Genomic DNA, 18,007 nt, shown 5'->3' on the forward strand with positions numbered 1-18,007 from the left:
TGGTATCCTTTATTGAAGAAGCAGCAATGCATTACTGGGAGCTAGTTAACGCATTGGGTAAGCCAATAACATGAGGCATATAAGTGCAGCCACCTATCAGCAGCTCCTGAGCCTATCTAGATATCCTTTTCAGCAAAGAATACCAAGAGAACAAAACAAATTGGATAATAAAAGTAAATTGGAAAGCTGGTTAAAATCACATTTTCTATCTGAATCATTTAAGAAAAAAGTTTGGTTTCGTGCCCCTTTAACATGCCAGAGGTGATTATTCTCATTTGCATCATACAACACTATACAGAGGAATATTGATTTTGATGTTTTAAATTAAAGTTTTCATGGTAGCAGCAAAAACTCACTGTAGTATGTTTTTTTTTTATGTTTTAGCATACAACATGCTGTAACTTGCCCAAAGTGCTTATTCTGCCTTGTTTTATAATAATAATGTATATTATTTTTTATAATAATGCGGAATATTGATTTTAATAGTTCCCAGGCAAACTTCTGAACTGAATGCTGTGACATCACAAGTCTTTTAGCAACATTGGAACTAGATTTATTTTTTAAAGTGTTTTGACACATTCTAGAACTGTAATTCCAAAAAACTAAATTGTACTTCCAAAATAATTTTTGTAATTAAAGATTTGTATTCTAAACAAAAAGTTGTGTTTTAATAAAAAAAAAAAAAGAAAATTACTGTAAAACATCAATAAAATGCAGCAGCTGTTAAACTGCTCTTTACCCTGTGGGGGAAGGGTGGCTCTAACAGAACCCATTTATTCCCCAATGCTTGTGTCTAGAGGGGCAAGAGGAGAATGTTCTTGTCCCCATAGGATTCAGCTGACCACCATTAAATACCTAATTAATCACCCGTTCATGATCTAAATTAAGGGGTAGGGGGCTTTTTTAAAGGCCCAGTGCACCCCATAAAAACTAGGGTATGAGACCCCAGATTGGAAATATTAAAGCCCCATCTCATACCCCTAACTTTTTTATGGCAATCAGCTACCTAATTGTTACTAAGTTACCTTAATGAATATATCGGGACAGTCCTATCGAACCCCATAACCTTAAGGGAGTATGCAATACACACACACACACACACACACACACACAGTACCCCTAACATAAAAGGCTCTAAAAGGGACCATTGAAGCCCAAAATAAGCACTACAATGGTGCAAGTGACCCTCTCTTTGATGCCCCTCTTTCAAAAGAGAGGTCACATACCTAGGTGGCTATCATGTTGTTTTAATTTTATTCTTTTTTTTACACATTATTGTTACTGGCATTTTCTTCAATAATCGCTTGAGAGTTCTTTAGAATATTTTTATGTCTAATATACAGTATATATTCATGTATTAGTTGTATGGTGGTGTAATTTTTTATAAATAAAAGTTAACTATATAATTTTTTTTTGTAGGGTCATACAGGGAGGTTAAGTTCTGCCCCTCAAAGATCAGAGCTGCAAATTACATTAGCCCCTGCTTTTTGTGAGTTGGATGTCAGTATTGTGGACAGATTAAATTCTCTGCTTCAGGCTCAGAAACTAAGTACAGTTGAAATGATGGCATCACACCTGTACGCCTCCTACAACAAACATATTAGTCTGGTAAGTATGTGAAGTCCATAGTGCATATTCGATCTTCTTACATTTTTTGTCTCTTCTTTAATGTGATCCATTTTAGCTGCTGGAATGTATTATGTTGTTTACAAATATACCTTTATTTTGTAATTTAACCCCTTCCCACCCTTATGACGTTCTATACCGTTCTAACCGCACTGGGCTTTAAAGCCCTTAGGACGGCATAGAACATCATAGCCGTTTGGCTGTACTGAAGCCAAAGGCGCTTCCTGAATGGGATTGTGAGCGGGAAGGTGGGCCTAGCATCATAGGCACTCCACTGTGACCCGATCCCATCATTGAAATCACTTGTGATTTAAATTTTTTACTTATTTGTTTACATTGGAACTTTGTTCCGATGTAGACAAATAAGTCTGGGCAGGAAGGGGTTAAAAAGGCTACTTTTGCATGTTAAAACCAGCATTTATTCCAACCGTTAAATACTGCAGTGTTGGTTATAGAAAAGCAATGTAATCAAGGAACAGCAGAATAAATCAACCTCCCAGTGGGAGTGGGGGGCAAGAGAGATCCTAGCCCGTTTGAAATGGTGCTCATGCAGCATCTTTTGAATACAAGAAACGTAGCTACTTGTCTGAGTACATTGTACCTTTAAAGGAATATCTCAGTGTAATAATAAAATCCTTATATAAATTAATTAAATAACTGCATTCCTACACAAATGCTTGTTTGTTGCCATGTGTTTAGCAGATGCAAAGGTACTAAAAAGAGCGTTAAGATTGTTCCCAGGTGCAATGCATTGTGGCTCTTCAGTAGTAAATAATGGCTGCGCCAGTCATGCGTAACATACACTCTAATCCTCTGGTGAGACATCATCCCTAAACAGCCAGTCTGTTCCTTTATATATACATCACATTGCTGGTCTGTTAAAGTGTATTGCTAAATCTTAGTAAATTTAGAATGGGATTTTTACTGAATCAAGGCTTTAATTTCATAATTTAATACAGGCCGCCTCTGCCACAGCAGCTGTAGGGCCTTCTGTGATTGCACCCCATATTAGCTATAATGTTATCTAAGTCACATACAAAACTGGCAGCAGAGAAGCATTGCAGCGTTAGAAGTACATTTCCTTATACTACAGTGTAATGTTTTTATTACTATCTATAAAGAACTTACTTTCTATTGATCACATTGAAAACTATTATTTTTGCATAAGTGGATATGTTAAATGGTTATAAAATACCTGTTGATTTTGTGTGAAAATTGTGTTGATTCTGCTCTCCCATATGTAACATGCAAATCAAAAAGCTGGTTCAGGTAATTTGCAGATTTTTTTTTTTAAGCTTTTATGGAGTGTGGGCCAAAACCCTATTTCTCTTGTAAGGTGTATCCAGTCCACGGATCATCCATTACTTGTGGGATATTCTCCTTCCCAACAGGAAGCTGCAAGAGGATCACCCACAGCAGAGCTGTCTATATAGCTCCTCCCCTAACTGCCACCTCCAGTCATTCTCTTGCAGCTCTCGACAAGCATGGAAGCAGTTAGAGAGATGTGGCTTCCACATGGGCTTTTAAAAATGAGGCTTCTGTTGAACAGATTTGCAAGGAGGCGACTTGGTCTTCGCTTCATACTTTTTCAAAGTTTTATAAATTTGATACTTTTGCTTCTTCGGAGGCTATTTTTGGGAGAAAGGTTTTACAGGCAGTGGTACCTTCCGTTTAAGTACCTGCCTTGTCCCTCCCTTCATCCGTGTACTTTAGCTTTGGTATTGGTATCCCACAAGTAATGGATGATCTGTGGACTGGATACACCTTACAAGGGAAAACATAATTTATGCTTACCTGATAAATTTCTTTCTCTTGTGGTGTATCCAGTCCACGGCCCGCCCTGTCATTTTAAGGCAGGTATATTTTATTTTTCAACTATAGTCACCACTGCACCCTATGGTTTCTCCTTTCTCTTGCTTGTCTTCGGTCGAATGACTGGAGGTGGCAGTTAGGGGAGGAGCTATATAGACAGCTCTGCTGTGGGTGATCCTCTTGCAGCTTCCTGTTGGGAAGGAGAATATCCCACAAGTAATGGATGATCCGTGGACTGGATACACCACAAGAGAAATAAATTTATCAGGTAAGCATAAATTATGTTTTTTTGCACAAAAGCAAGAAAGAGAGAGTATGCGTGTTTTGAAAATATTACTGAAATGAGGTCTAAGTATCATTTAAGGAAAATATTAATATTAGACAATCTGTTAATATTGAGTGATACCATAGATTTTTATTAGTTAGTTTCAAAAGATACTATACAGTAGTCAGGAATACCCATTATTGTTACTTTTTAATGTTCTGCAATTCATTTTCTTTAATGCAGAAGAGTAGAGCATACTTCCCCGATACCGAACTGCAAAAGGTCCTAATGGCTATTCACTTAACCCCAAATGAGCACTTGTGTTAAAGGGAAATTTTATAGTGAAAAAATTGTATGCTCTCGTTCATTAGACCATGTCATTTTAGCACTAGCGACCCTGTATTTAACCCCTCAAAGTACTGCTTAGGAACCACAGAGAACTGCAGGTCCTGAACGGAAACTGTCATTGAGCCAATGATCAGCAGTCACACAGCTGGATCATGCTACTAATCCACTGCAACTCCAAAACAGTACTTTAACTATGTGTGTAACTCCTTTGTGGAATTAAAAGGGAGAAGAAAGTCAAAATTAAACTTTCATGATTCAGATAGAGCATGGGAGACTTTTTAGTTTATTTTATTAAATTTGCTTCATTCTCTTAGTATCATTTATTGAAAAGTAATGTCCAATGCAGCAAGGCACTACTGGAAGCTAGCTGCTCACATATGGTGAGTCAATGACATGAGACACCTGTGTAACCACTAAAATTGTTAGTTCACCAGTAATGCGTTGCTACTCTTGAGCCTACCTATGCATGCTTTTCAACAAAGGATACCAAAAGAACAGTACATTTTGATAAAATGACAAGTTCTGTCTGAACAATGAAAGTTTTTCATTTTTGACACTCATGTCCCTTAAAGGACCAGTAAACCCAGTAGATTTGCATAAACAACAAATGCAAGATAACAAGACAATACAATAGCATTTACTCTGAATTTCGAATGAGTAGTAGATTCTTTTCTAACACATACATAACACAAGTTATGTATATTTCCACTCCCCTGTACCATGTGATAGCAATCAGCCAATCACAAATGCATATACGTATAGTCTGAGTTCTTGCACATGCTCAGTAGGAGCTGGTGACTCAAAAAAAGTGTAACTATAAAAGACTGTGCACATTTTTTTTAATGGAAGTAAATTGGAAAGTTGTTTAAAATTACATGCTGTATCTGAATCATGAAAATTTTATAAAACCTGAGTGTCCCTTTAAAATACATAGAGTTGCAGGGTTACTAGTGCTAAAATGACATGCTCTAACTAATTAGAACACGTAATATTTCTGCTATAGAGAAAATGTATATCAGTCTTTATTTAAAAAAACAAAACTAATATTATACTTGCCAGTTAGCAATAACAATCCGCAGTACATAATCATGCACTTCCTGTTAGTTCACTTTAAATTTAGACTGCTTTTACTTAAAGGGACAGTAAAGTCAAAATTAATCTTTCGTGATTTAGATAGAGCAAGTCATTTTAAACAACTTTCCAATATACTTCTATTATCAAATTTGCCTTGTCCTCTTGGTATACTTTGTTGAAGACTAAACCTAGGTAGGCTGATAGGAGCTTAAGAGCGTGCAAATGTCTATAGCATTCTATTATTATTATTTTTATTATCAGTTATTTGTAGAGTGCCAACAGATTCCACGGCACTAAAAACATGGGTTTTATATGCAAGGTAACAGTTAAGGGAGACAAAGGTATAGGGGGCCCTACCAACAGTTTAACTGTTGTGAATCCGCTCTACAAAGCTGCTAGGCTCGTAGGCTTGCATGCTAAGGCGGTTCAAGGGGATAACTAAAGGAGGAGAGGAACTAGGACATGTTAGTGTATATTATACAGTAGAAAACTAGGGGAGAGTCTTGTGGAGTGAGGTAGAGAGTTTCACAAGATAGGGGTCAATCTGGAGAAGTCTTGTAGACGAGAATGTGAGGAGGTAACAAAAGAGGAGGAGAGAAGGAGGTCATGAGCAGAGCGAAGGGAACGGGATGGCAAGTATCTGGAGGATAGGTTTGCGATATATGGTGGAGCTGTTTTATTGAGAGCTTTAAAAGTTAGAGTCAGGATTCTGTGCTTTATTCTGGAGTTTAGAGGAAGCCAGTGAAGGGACTGGCAGAGAGGTGCAGCAGATGAGGAGAGATGTGCAAGGAAGATCAGTCTGCTTTAGGTCAGCGTAAGAGAAAATCTAAAAAAAATTCTGCTAGTAAGGCTTCTGACCCCTCTAAATCTGCGCTGGTCAACCTTTCTCAATCCTCTGATGAGGAGAATACTTCAGTAGCTTCTGAAGGTGAAATTTCAGACTCTGACACTTTGGCTACGAAATCTTCAGAATCTGAAGAGGTTAAAGGGATAGTCTAGTCAAAATTACACTTTCATGATTCAGATAGATCATGCAATTTTAAGCAACTTTCTATTTTACTCCTATTATCAATTTTTCTTCGTTCGCTTGGTATCTTTATTTGGAAAAGCAAGAATGTAAGCATACCCATTTTTGGTTCAACACCTGGATAGCACTTTTGATTGGTGTCTAAATGTACTCACCAATCAGCAAGCTCTACCCATGGGCTGAACCAAAAATGGTCCGGCCTCTAAGCTTACATTCAAATAAAAATTCCAAGAGAACAAAGGAAAATTGATAATTGGAGTAAATTCGAAAGTTGCTTTAAATTGCATGCTCTATCTGAATCATGAAAGTGTAATTTTGACTAGACTATTCCTTTAATTTTTTTATTTAAGCTTGAACATCTTCGGTTACTACTGAAGGAGGTTCTAGCTACTTTGGAAGACTGAACCTTTGGTGGCTGCCAACCCTAAGACGTCTTCTAAACTATATAGTTTATGATACTCCTTTTGAAGAGGTTTTTCCTGTTCCTAGGAAAATATCTGAAATTATAGCTCAGGAATGGGATAAACCAGGGGTTCCTTTTTCCCCTTCCCTTGTTTTTAAGAAAATGTTTCCTGTTGCAGACTCTAGGCTTTTTTATTTTGGGGTGGGTTTTTTTTGTAAAAGGGTATTGGAATAGGAATAATCTTTATTTTTTTGGATAATTTCATTTTTTTGTTGTTGTAATGGTAGTTTTTTTTTTTTTTTTTTTGTAATGGTAGGTTTTAGTGTAAGGCAGGCTAGGTTTTATTTCACAGGTAAGTTTGTATTTATTTTAGCTAGGTAGTTAGTAAATAGTTAATAACTATTTACTAACTAGTCTACCTAGTTAAAATAAATACAAACTTACCTGTGAAATAAAGATAAAACCTAAGCTAGCTACATATAACTATTAGTTATATTGTAGCTACCTTAGGTTTTATTTCACAGGTGTTTAGTGTTAAATAGGAATTATTTAGTTAATAATTGTAAATTTAATTTAGATCTAATTTCATTATATTAAAGTTAGGGGGTGTTAGGGTTACGTTAGGGTTAGGTTTAATATAGTTTAATTTAGGTTGTTGCGATGTGGGGGGCTGGCGGTTTAGGGGTTAATAGGTTTATTTAGTTGTAGTGATGTGGGAGGCAAGAGGTTTAGGGGTTAATAACTATTTGTATAACTATAGTTGCAGCAATGTTGGGGAGTGGTGGAATAGGGGTTAATAAATTTAATATAGTTGTGGCGTTGTTGGGGTGCGGCGGAATAGGGGTTAATAACTTTAGTATAGTGGCAGTGATATCGGGAGCGGCAGATTAGGGGTTAATACATTTATTTAGGTGGCAGCAATATCGAGAGTGGCAGATAAGGGGTTTAATAACTGTAGGCCGGCGTCGGCAATGTCAGGGGCAGCAGATTAGAGGTGTTTAGACGTGGAGTTTATGTTAGGGTGTTGGGTTTAAACTGTATTTTCTTTTTCCCCATAGACATCAATGGGGCTGCTTTACGGAGCTTTGGTTTCCACGATCGCAGGTGTTAAGACTTTTTTTTTTTTTTGCCGGCTCTCCCCATTGATGTCTATGGGGAAAGCGTGCATGAGCATGTCAAAACACTGCTTGTTTTTGGTGCGGTATGGATCTTAAAATCTCTCTCGCCCGTACAAGCCAGGTTTTTTTAAACTTGTAATGGCAGTGCTATAGGGGTTAAATAACGCAACTTTTGTTGCGTTCTCTACTTTCCCTATAGCGCTCAAAACTCGTAATCTAGGTGTTTGTGCATAAATTAATTAGATCACATTTTTACTTTTTTTTTTTCTTTCAAGCCTAAAGAGTTTACAGAATTTTTCTTGGATGACTCTCGATCCCCTACAAATACTCGGGTTTCTGTGCTGGTTTCTGCACCAACTTTAAATCTTGCTGTTCGGTTTCCAATTCCCGATCTTCGATCAGACCAGGAGCGCGGCCCGTGGTTCAAGAAATCCCTTCAAAAAGAAATTCTACACTTAAAGTTGTCTGATTTAGAGTTTAAAACTGAAGTCTCCTACGGTTCTTCCCCAGAGCAAATGAAGCTAGAACTTACCATCAAAGATCTAACCGGTATGTGAAATCACTTATTACTTTGTCATATTTTACAAACAAAGATCTAACCGGTATGTGAAATCACTTATTACTTTGTCATATTTTACAAACAAAGATCTAACCGGTATGTGAAATCACTTATTACTTTGTCATATTTTACAAACAAAGATCTAACCGGTATGTGAAATCACTTATTACTTTGTCATATTTTACAAACAAAGATCTAACCGGTATGTGAAATCACTTATTACTTTGTCATATTTTACAAACATTAAATTGCTATGAAACCCGACTTTTTTTTGTGTGTGATTCAGACAGAGCAAACCATTTTTAAAAGGTTTTCAATTTACTTCTATTATCAAATTAGCTTTGTAGTATTCTTTATTGAAGAGATATCTAGTTAGGTGTCTGCAGCACTACATGGAAGGAAATAGTGCTGCCATCTACTGCTCTTGCAAGTGGATAGCATTCTTGAAAAGCTGCAGTCATAGAGGGCTCCAGACATGCACACTCCTGAGCTGACGTCCTTGCTTTTCAACAAAAGATACCAAAAGAACAAATACAATTTGATAATTGGAGTAAATTACAAAGTTGCTAAAAATTCTATGCTCTGATTCATGAAATGTAAAATGTTGGGTTAATGTTGACACAATGCAGCAGTGCCAAACTTCCTAACACATGGGGCAGCAGATCAATATTGTAGAGGCCTTAAAGGGACACTGAACCCAAATTTTTTTTTCATGATTCTGATAGAGCAGGCAATTTCTCCAACATTGGTGTGTCCGGTCCACGGCGTCATCCTTACTTGTGGGATATTCTCCTCCCCAACAGGAAATGGCAAAGAGTCCCAGCAAAGCTGGTCACATTATCCCTCCTAGGCTCCGCCCACCCCAGTCATTCTCTTTGCCGTTGCACAGGCAACATCTCCACGGAGATGGTTAAGAGTTTTTTGGTGTTTAAATGTAGTTTTTATTCTTCTATCAAGTGTTTGTTATTTTAAAATAGTGCTGGTATGTACTATTTACTCTGAAACAGAAAAGGATGAAGATTTCTGTTTGTAAGAGGAAGATGATTTTAGCAGACAGTAACTAAAATCGATTGCTGTTTCCACACAGGACTGTTGAGATGAAGTAACTTCAGTTGGGGGAAACAGTTAGCAGACTTTTCTGCTTAAGGTATGACTAGCCATATTTCTAACAAGACCATGTAATGCTGGAAGGCTGTCATTTCCCCTCATGGGGACCGGTAAGCCATTTTCTTAGTCAAATATAAAAGAATAAAGGGCTTAAAAAAGGGCTTAAAAACTGGTAGACATTTTTATGGGCTAAAACGATTGCTTTATTGGGGCATATTATACAGATTCTAGCTAATAATTGGCATTATAATCTTGGGGAACTTTTAAAAAACGGCAGGCACTGTGTTGGACACCTTTTTTAGTCTGGGGGCCTTTCTAGTTATAGACTGAGCCTCATTTTCGCGCCATTACTGCGCAGTTGTTTTTGGAGAGCAAGGCATGCAGATGCATGTGTGAGGATCTAAGAATCACTAAAAAAGCTTCTAGAAGGCGTCATTTGGTATCGTATTCCCCTCTGGGCTTGGTTGGGTCTCAGCAAAGCATATAGCTGGGACTGTATAGGGGCTAAATTTGAAAACGGCTCCGGTTCCGTTATTTTAAGGGTTAAAGCTCTGAAATTTGGTGTGCAATAATTAATGCTTTAAGACACTGTGGTGAAATTTTGGTGATTTTTGAACAATTCCTTCATACTTTTTCACATATTCAGTAATAAAGTGTTTTCAGTTTGAAATTTAAAGTGACAGTAACGGTTTTATTTTAAAACGTGTTTTGTGCTTTGTTGACAAGTTTAAGCCTGTTTAACATGTCTGTACCATCAGATAAGCTATGTTCTATATGTATGAAAGCCAATGTGTCTCCCCATTTAAATTTATGTGATAATTGTGCCATAGTGTCCAAACAAAGTAAGGACAGTAATGCCACAGATAATGATATTGCCCAAGATGATTCCTCAAATGAGGGGAGTAAACATGATACTAAATCATCCCCTACTGTGTCTACACCAGTTTTGCCCACACAGGAGGCCCCTAGTACATCTTGTGCGCCAATACTTATTACCATGCAACAATTAACGGCTGTAATGGATAACTCCATAGCAAATCTTTTATCCAAAATGCCTACTTATCAGAGAAAGCGCGATTGCTCTGTTTTAAACACTGAAGAGCAAGAGGACGCTGATGATAACTGTTCTGACATACCCTCACACCAATCTCAAGGGGCCATGAGGGAGGTTTTGTCTGATGGAGAAATCTCAGATTCAGGAAAAATTTCTCATCAAGCTGAACCTGATGTTGTGACATTTAAATTTAAATTAGAACATCTCCGCGCACTGCTTAAGGAGGTGTTATCTACTCTGGATGATTGTGACAATTTGGTCATTCCAGAGAAATTATGTAAGATGGACAAGTTCCTAGAGGTTCCGGTGCCCCCCGACGCTTTTCCTATACCCAAGCGGGTGGCGGACATAGTAAATAAAGAGTGGGAAAAGCCCGGCATACCTTTTGTTCCCCCCCCCTATATTTAAGAAATTATTTCCTATAGTCGACCCCAGAAAGGACTTATGGCAGACAGTCCCCAAGGTCGAGGGGGCTGTTTCTACTCTAAATAAACGCACTACTATTCCTATCGAAGATAGTTGTGCTTTCAAAGATCCTATGGATAAAAAATTAGAGGGTTTGCTTAAAAGGATTTTTGTACAGCAAGGTTACCTTCTACAACCAATTTCATGCATTGTTCCTGTCACTACGGCAGCGTGTTTCTGGTTCGAGGAACTAGAAAAGTCGCTCAGTAAAGAATCTTCGTATGAGGAGGTTATGGACAGAGTTCAAGCACTTAAATTGGCTAACTCTTTTGTTTTAGATGCCGCTTTGCAATTAGCTAGATTAGCAGCGAAAAATTCAGGGTTTGCTATCGTGGCGCGCAGAGCGCTTTGGCTAAAGTCTTGGTCAGCGGATGTGTCTTCCAAGACAAAATTGCTTAACATTCCTTTCAAAGGTAAAACATTATTTGGACCTGATTTGAAAGAGATTATTTCAGACATCACTGGGGGAAAGGGCCACGCCCTCCCACAGGATAGGTCTTTTAAGGCTAAAAATAAGCCTAATTTTCGTCCCTTTCGTAGAAACGGACCAGCCTCTAATTCTGCATCCTCTAAGCAAGAGGGTAATACTTCACAACCCAAACCAGCCTGGAAACCAATGCAAGGCTGGAACAAGGGTAAGCAGGCCAAGAAGCCTACCACTGCTACCAAAACAGCATGGAGGGATAGCCCCCGATCCGGGACCGGATCTAGTGGGGGGCAGACTTTCTCTCTTTGCTCAGGCTTGGGCAAGAGATGTTCAGGATCCTTGGGCGCTAGAAATAGTTTCTCAAGGTTATCTCCTGGAATTCAAGGAACTACCCCCAAGGGGAAGTTTCCACAGGTCTCAATTATCTTCAAACCAAATAAAGAGACAGGCATTCTTACATTGTGTAGAAGACCTGTTAAAGATGGGAGTGATACATCCAGTTCCAATAAGAGAACAAGGAATGGGATTTTATTCCAATCTGTTCATAGTTCCCAAAAAAGAGGGAACATTCAGACCAATTTTGGATCTGAAGATCCTAAACAAATTTCTCAGGGTACCATCGTTCAAAATGGAAACTATTCGAACGATCCTACCTACTATCCAGGAAAATCAATTTATGACTACCGTGGATTTAAAGGATGCGTACCTACATATTCCTATCCACAAGGAACATCATCAGTTCCTAAGGTTCGCTCTTCTGGACAAGCATTACCAGTTTGTGGCACTTCCATTCAGATTAGCCACTGCTCCAAGGATTTTCACAAAGGTACTAGGGTCCCTTCTAGCGGTTCTAAGACCAAGGGGCATTGCAGTAGTACCTTACTTGGACGACATCCTGATTCAAGCGTCGTCCCTGTCAAAAGCAAAGGCTCATACGGACATCGTCCTAGCCTTTCTCAGATCTCACGGATGGAAGGTGAACAAAGAAAAAAGTTCTCTGTCTCCGTCAACAAGAGTTCCCTTCTTGGGAACAATAATAGATTCCTTAGAAATGAGGATTTTTCTGACAGAGGTCAGAAAATCAAAACTTCTAAGCTCTTGTCAAGTACTTCATTCTGTTCCTCGTCCTTCCATAGCGCAGTGCATGGAAGTAATAGGATTGATGGTTGCAACAATGGACATAGTTCCTTTTGCACGAATTCATCTAAGACCATTACAACTGTGCATGCTCAGACAGTGGAATGGGGATTATACAGACTTGTCTCCAATGATTCAAGTAGATCAAAGGACCAGAGATTCACTTCGTTGGTGGCTGACCCTGGACAATCTGTCACAGGGAATGAGCTTCCGCAGACCAGAGTGGGTCATTGTCACGACCGACGCCAGTCTAGTGGGCTGGGGCGCGGTCTGGGAATCCCTGAAAGCTCAGGGTCTATGGTCTCGGGAAGAGTCTCTTCTCCCGATAAACATTCTGGAACTGAGAGCGATATTCAATGCTCTCAGAGCTTGGCCTCAACTAGCAAAGGCCAAATTCATAAGGTTTCAATCAGACAACATGACGACCGTTGCATATATCAATCATCAGGGGGGAACAAGGAGTTCCCTGGCGATGAAAGAAGTGACCAAGATAATTCAATGGGCGGAGGATCACTCCTGCCACTTGTCTGCGATCCACATCCCAGGAGTGGAAAATTGGGAAGCGGATTTTCTGAGTCGTCAGAAATTCCATCCGGGGGAGTGGGAACTCCATCCGGAAATCTTTGCCCAAATAACTCAATTATGGGGCATTCCAGACATGGATCTGATGGCGTCTCGTCAGAACTTCAAGGTTCCTTGCTACGGGTCCAGATCCAGGGATCCCAAGGCGACTCTAGTAGATGCACTAGTAGCACCTTGGACCTTCAACCTAGCTTATGTATTTCCACCGTTTCCTCTCATTCCCAGGCTGGTAGCCAGGATCAATCAGGAGAGGGCCTCGGTGATCTTGATAGCTCCTGCGTGGCCACGCAGGACTTGGTATGCAGACCTGGTGAATATGTCATTGGCTCCACCATGGAAGCTACCTTTGAGACAGGACCTTCTTGTTCAGGGTCCATTCGAACATCCGAAATCTGGTTTCCCTCCAACTGACGGCTTGGAGATTGAACATTTGATTTTATCAAAGCGTGGGTTTTCAGATTCTGTAATAGATACTCTGATTCAGGCTAGAAAGCCTGTAACTAGAAAGATTTACCATAAAATATGGAAAAGATATATCTGTTGGTGTGAATCCAAAGGATTCCCATGGAATAAGATAAAAATTCCTAAGATTCTCTCCTTTCTACAAGAAGGTTTGGAGAAAGGATTATCTGCAAGTTCTCTAAAGGGACAGATCTCTGCTTTATCTGTCTTACTACACAAAAGACTGGCAGCTGTGCCAGATGTTCAGGCATTTGTTCAGGCTCTGGTTAGGATCAAGCCTGTTTACAGACCTTTGACTCCTCCCTGGAGTCTAAATCTAGTTCTTTCAGTTCTTCAAGGGGTTCCGTTTGAACCTTTACATTCCATAGATATTAAGTTACTATCTTGGAAAGTTTTGTTTTTGGTTGCAATTTCTTCTGCTAGAAGAGTTTCAGAGTTATCTGCTCTGCAGTGTTCTCCACCCTATCTGGTGTTCCATGCAGATAAGGTGGTTTTGCGTACTAAGCCTGGTTTTCTTCCGAAAGTTGTTTCTAACAAAAATATTAACCAGGAGATAGTTGTACCTTCTTTGTGTCCGAATCCAGTTTCAAAGAAGGAACGTTTGTTACACAATTTGGACGTAGTCCGTGCTCTAAAATTCTATTTAGAGGCTACTAAAGATTTCAGACAAACATCTTCCTTGTTTGTTGTTTATTCTGGTAAAAGGAGAGGACAAAAAGTGACTTCTACCTCTCTTTCCTTTTGGCTTAAAAGCATTATCCGATTGGCTTATGAGACTGCCGGACGGCAGCCTCCTGAAAGAATCACAGCTCACTCCACTAGGGCTGTGGCTTCCACATGGGCCTTCAAGAACGAGGCTTCTGTTGACCAGATATGTAAGGCAGCGACTTGGTCTTCACTGCACACTTTTGCCAAATTTTACAAATTTGATACTTTTGCTTCTTCGGAGGCTATTTTTGGGAGAAAGGTTTTGCAAGCCGTGGTGCCTTCCATTTAGGTGACCTGATTTGCTCCCTCCCTTCATCCGTGTCCTAAAGCTTTGGTATTGGTTTCCACAAGTAAGGATGACGCCGTGGACCGGACACACCAATGTTGGAGAAAACAGAATTTATGCTTACCTGATAAATTACTTTCTCCAACGGTGTGTCCGGTCCACGGCCCGCCCTGGTTTTTTAATCAGGTCTGATTAATTATTTTCTCTAACTACAGTGACCACGGTATCATATGGTTTCTCCTATATATATTTCCTCCTGTCCGTCGGTCGAATGACTGGGGTGGGCGGAGCCTAGGAGGGATCATGTGACCAGCTTTGCTGGGACTCTTTGCCATTTCCTGTTGGGGAGGAGAATATCCCACAAGTAAGGATGACGCCGTGGACCGGACACACCGTTGGAGAAAGTAATTTATCAGGTAAGCATAAATTCTGTTTTTAAGCAACTTTTTAATTTACTCCTATTATCAATTTTCTTCGTTCTCTTGGCATCTTTATTTGAAAAAGCAGGTATCTAAGCTTACGAGCTGTCATATTTTTGTTTCAGAACCCTGGGTTGCGCTTGCTGATTGGCGTCTGCATTTAGCCACCAATCAGCAAGCGCTACCCAGGTGCTAAGCCAAAGATGGGCCTGCTCCTAAGCTTACATTCAGGATTTTTCAAATAAAGATACCAAGAGAATGAATACAAATTGATAATAGGAGTAAAAGAGAAAATTGCTTAAAATTGCCTGCTCTATCTGAATCATGAAAGAAAAAATTTGGGTTCAGTGTCCCTTTATATGCTGCACATCAATGACTATTTAACGCGCAAATAATACATTTCCTAAAAATATCCAGTGACATAGGGCCAGATATAGAATATGTTGCAGGATACCCCGGCAAAAGCTCTTGTGAGATTTTCTCACTGAAGTGATAATCGTACATTAACGTGGCAGTAAACTTAGCATTGTGTATAAGCATCCTATATTATAAAAGGCCAAGTGTGTTTGTCCGAAGCTGTCATGCGCAGTAGAGACAGCACGAGGACAAACACACCTGGCCTTTGAGTCCCTGTCTAGCTGATGATCTCCGGCAGAAGAAGTGAGCGTGAGCGGGGGGCGTGAATAGCCGCGAAGGGGGCGTGACCGGGCGTAAAGGGGGCGTGGTCTGTCGCGTGGAAGTCAGATGGGAGAGAGATAGAGAGGGGAGAGGGATAGAGAGGGGGGAGAGAGACAGCAAAAGACAAGGGGGAGAGAGACAGCAAAAGAGAGAAGGGGAGAGAGACAGCAAAAGAGGGGAGAGAGACAGCAAAAGAGAGGGGAGAGAGACAGCAAAAGAGAGGGGAGAAAGACAGCAAAAGAGAGAGGGGGAGAGAGACAGCAAAAGAGAGGGGGGGAGAGACAGCAAAAGAGAGAGGGGGAGAGAGACAGCAAAAGAGAGGGGGAGAGAGACAGCAAAAGAGAGGGGGAGAGAGACAGCAAAAGACAGGGGGAGAGAGACAGCAAAAGAGAGGGGAGAGAGACGGCAAAAGACAGTGGGAGAGAGACAGCAAAAGAGAGAGGGGGAGAGAGAGCGCAAAAGAGAGGGGGGAGAAAGAGCGCAAAAGAGAGGGGGGAGAAAGAGCGCAAAAGAGAGGGGGAAGAGAGAGCGCAAAAGAGAGGAGGAAGAGAGAGCGCAAAAGAGAGGGGGAAGAGAGAGCGCAAAAGAGAGGGGGAAGAGAGAGCGCAAAAGAGAGGGGGAAGAGAGAGCGCAAAAGAGAGGGGGAAGAGAGAGCGCAAAAGAGAGGGGGAAGAGAGAGCGCAAAAGAGAGGGGGAAGAGAGAGCGCAAAAGAGAGGGGGAAGAGAGAGCGCAAAAGAGAGGGGGAAGAGAGAGCGCAAAAGAGAGGGGGGTAAGAGAGAGCGCAAAAGAGAGGGGGGTAAGAGAGAGCGCAAAAGAGGGGGGAGAGAGAGAGAGCAAAAGAGGGGGGAGAGAGAGAGCGCAAAAGAGGGGGGAGAGAGAGAGCGCAAAAGAGGGGGGAGAGAGCTCAAAAGAGAGGGGTTGAGAGAGCGCAAAAGAAAGGGTGGGAGCGAGAGCGCAAAAGAGGGGGGAGAGAGAGAGCGCAAAAGAGGGGGGAGAGAGAGCGCACAAGAGAGGGGGAGAAAGAGCGCACAAGAGAGGGGGGAAGAGAGAGCGCAAAAGAGGGGGGGAGAGAGAGAGAGCAAAAGAGGGGGGAGAGAGAGAGCGCAAAAGAGGGGGAGAGAGAGAGCGCAAAAGAGGGGGGAGAGAGCTCAAAAGAGAGGGGTTGAGAGAGCGCAAAAGAAAGGGTGGGAGCGAGAGCGCAAAAGAGGGGGGAGAGAGAGAGCGCAAAAGAGGGGGGAGAGAGAGCGCACAAGAGAGGGGGAGAAAGAGCGCACAAGAGAGGGGGAGAGAGAGCGCAAAAGAGAGGGTGGGAGAGTGAGCGCAAAAGAGAGGGTGGGAGAGAGAGCGCAAAAGAGAGGGTGGGAGAGAGAGCGCAAAAGAAAGGGTGGGAGAGAGAGAGCGCAAAAGAGGGGGAGAGAGAGAGCACAAAAGAAAGGGGGGAGAGAGAGTACAAAAGAGAGGGGAGTGAGAGAGGGGGGGGAGAGAGCGCAAAAGAGATGGGGAGAGAGAGAGCGAAAAAGAGAGGGGGATAGAGAGAGACCGCAAAAGAGAGGGGGAGAGAGAGAGCGCAAAAGAGAGGGGGAGAGAGAGAGCGCAAAAGAGAGGGGGAGAGAGAGAGCGCAAAAGAGAGGGGGGAGGGAGCACAAAAGAGAGGAGGAGAGCGCAAAAGAGAGGGGGAGAGAGAGCTCAAAGAGAGGGGGAGAGAGAGAGAGCAAAAGAGAGGGGGAGTGAGAAAGCGCAAGGGTTGGGACCGCTGTACTGCAAGAAATGGCCCGTGTGAACGGGCTTTAGGACTAGTTTTTATTTATTTTACACATGATGACTATGTGTATTATTTTTAAATAAGGCCCTTTTTAAAGTATTTCTGTAGCATAATAGCTTCATAGGTTATGCTTTTAAAGGGATACAAAGGTGACAATTTAAATGTGCATTTCAAATTTAAATAGAATTTTTTTTTTCAGAATACTTCCATTAGCAAAAATGCTTTTAGTAAATGTTAATAATGTTTTTCAGTGGCATATGGACATATGCCACGAGGGCCCCATGCAACAGCATTTAAACAGCAGTGGCTTGTATGATGCAATTTAATGGGACCGGAAATAGTTTTTTTTTACTTTTCATAATTTGGATAAAGCATACAATTTTTAAAACCACTTTAAGATTTATTTCTATGATCAATTTTGCTTAAAGGGACTGTTTCTCCATAATTTGTATTGTTTAAAAAGATAGATTATCCCTTTATTACCCATTCCCCAGTTTTGCATAACCAACACTGTTATATTAATACACTTTTTACCTCTGTGATTATCTTGTTTCTAAGTCTCTGCAGACTGACCCCTTATTTCCGCCCTTTTGACAGACATGCCCTTTAGCCAATCAGTGCTGACTCTTAAATAACTCCACAGGAGTAAGCACAATGTTATCTATATGACACACATGAACTAACCGT

At 40.9% G+C, this 18,007-nt stretch overlaps 1 protein-coding gene across 2 annotated transcripts in view; it reads left to right on the top strand.

Annotated features, from left to right (window-relative positions):
* ATG2B (autophagy related 2B) overlaps positions 1 to 18,007 on the top strand; it is a 516,631-nt gene that overhangs the window by 109,996 nt on the left and 388,628 nt on the right. For both annotated transcript variants that reach the window (XM_053697497.1, XM_053697498.1), the window contains exons 14-15: positions 1,420 to 1,608; positions 7,949 to 8,222. In XM_053697497.1, coding sequence (XP_053553472.1) covers positions 1,420 to 1,608; positions 7,949 to 8,222 — 463 coding nt within the window. The remainder of the gene's footprint in view (positions 1 to 1,419; positions 1,609 to 7,948; positions 8,223 to 18,007) is intronic.

The sequence above is a fragment of the Bombina bombina genome, chromosome 1, assembly GCF_027579735.1.
Source record: "Bombina bombina isolate aBomBom1 chromosome 1, aBomBom1.pri, whole genome shotgun sequence".
Taxonomy (NCBI): Eukaryota; Metazoa; Chordata; class Amphibia; order Anura; family Bombinatoridae; genus Bombina; species Bombina bombina.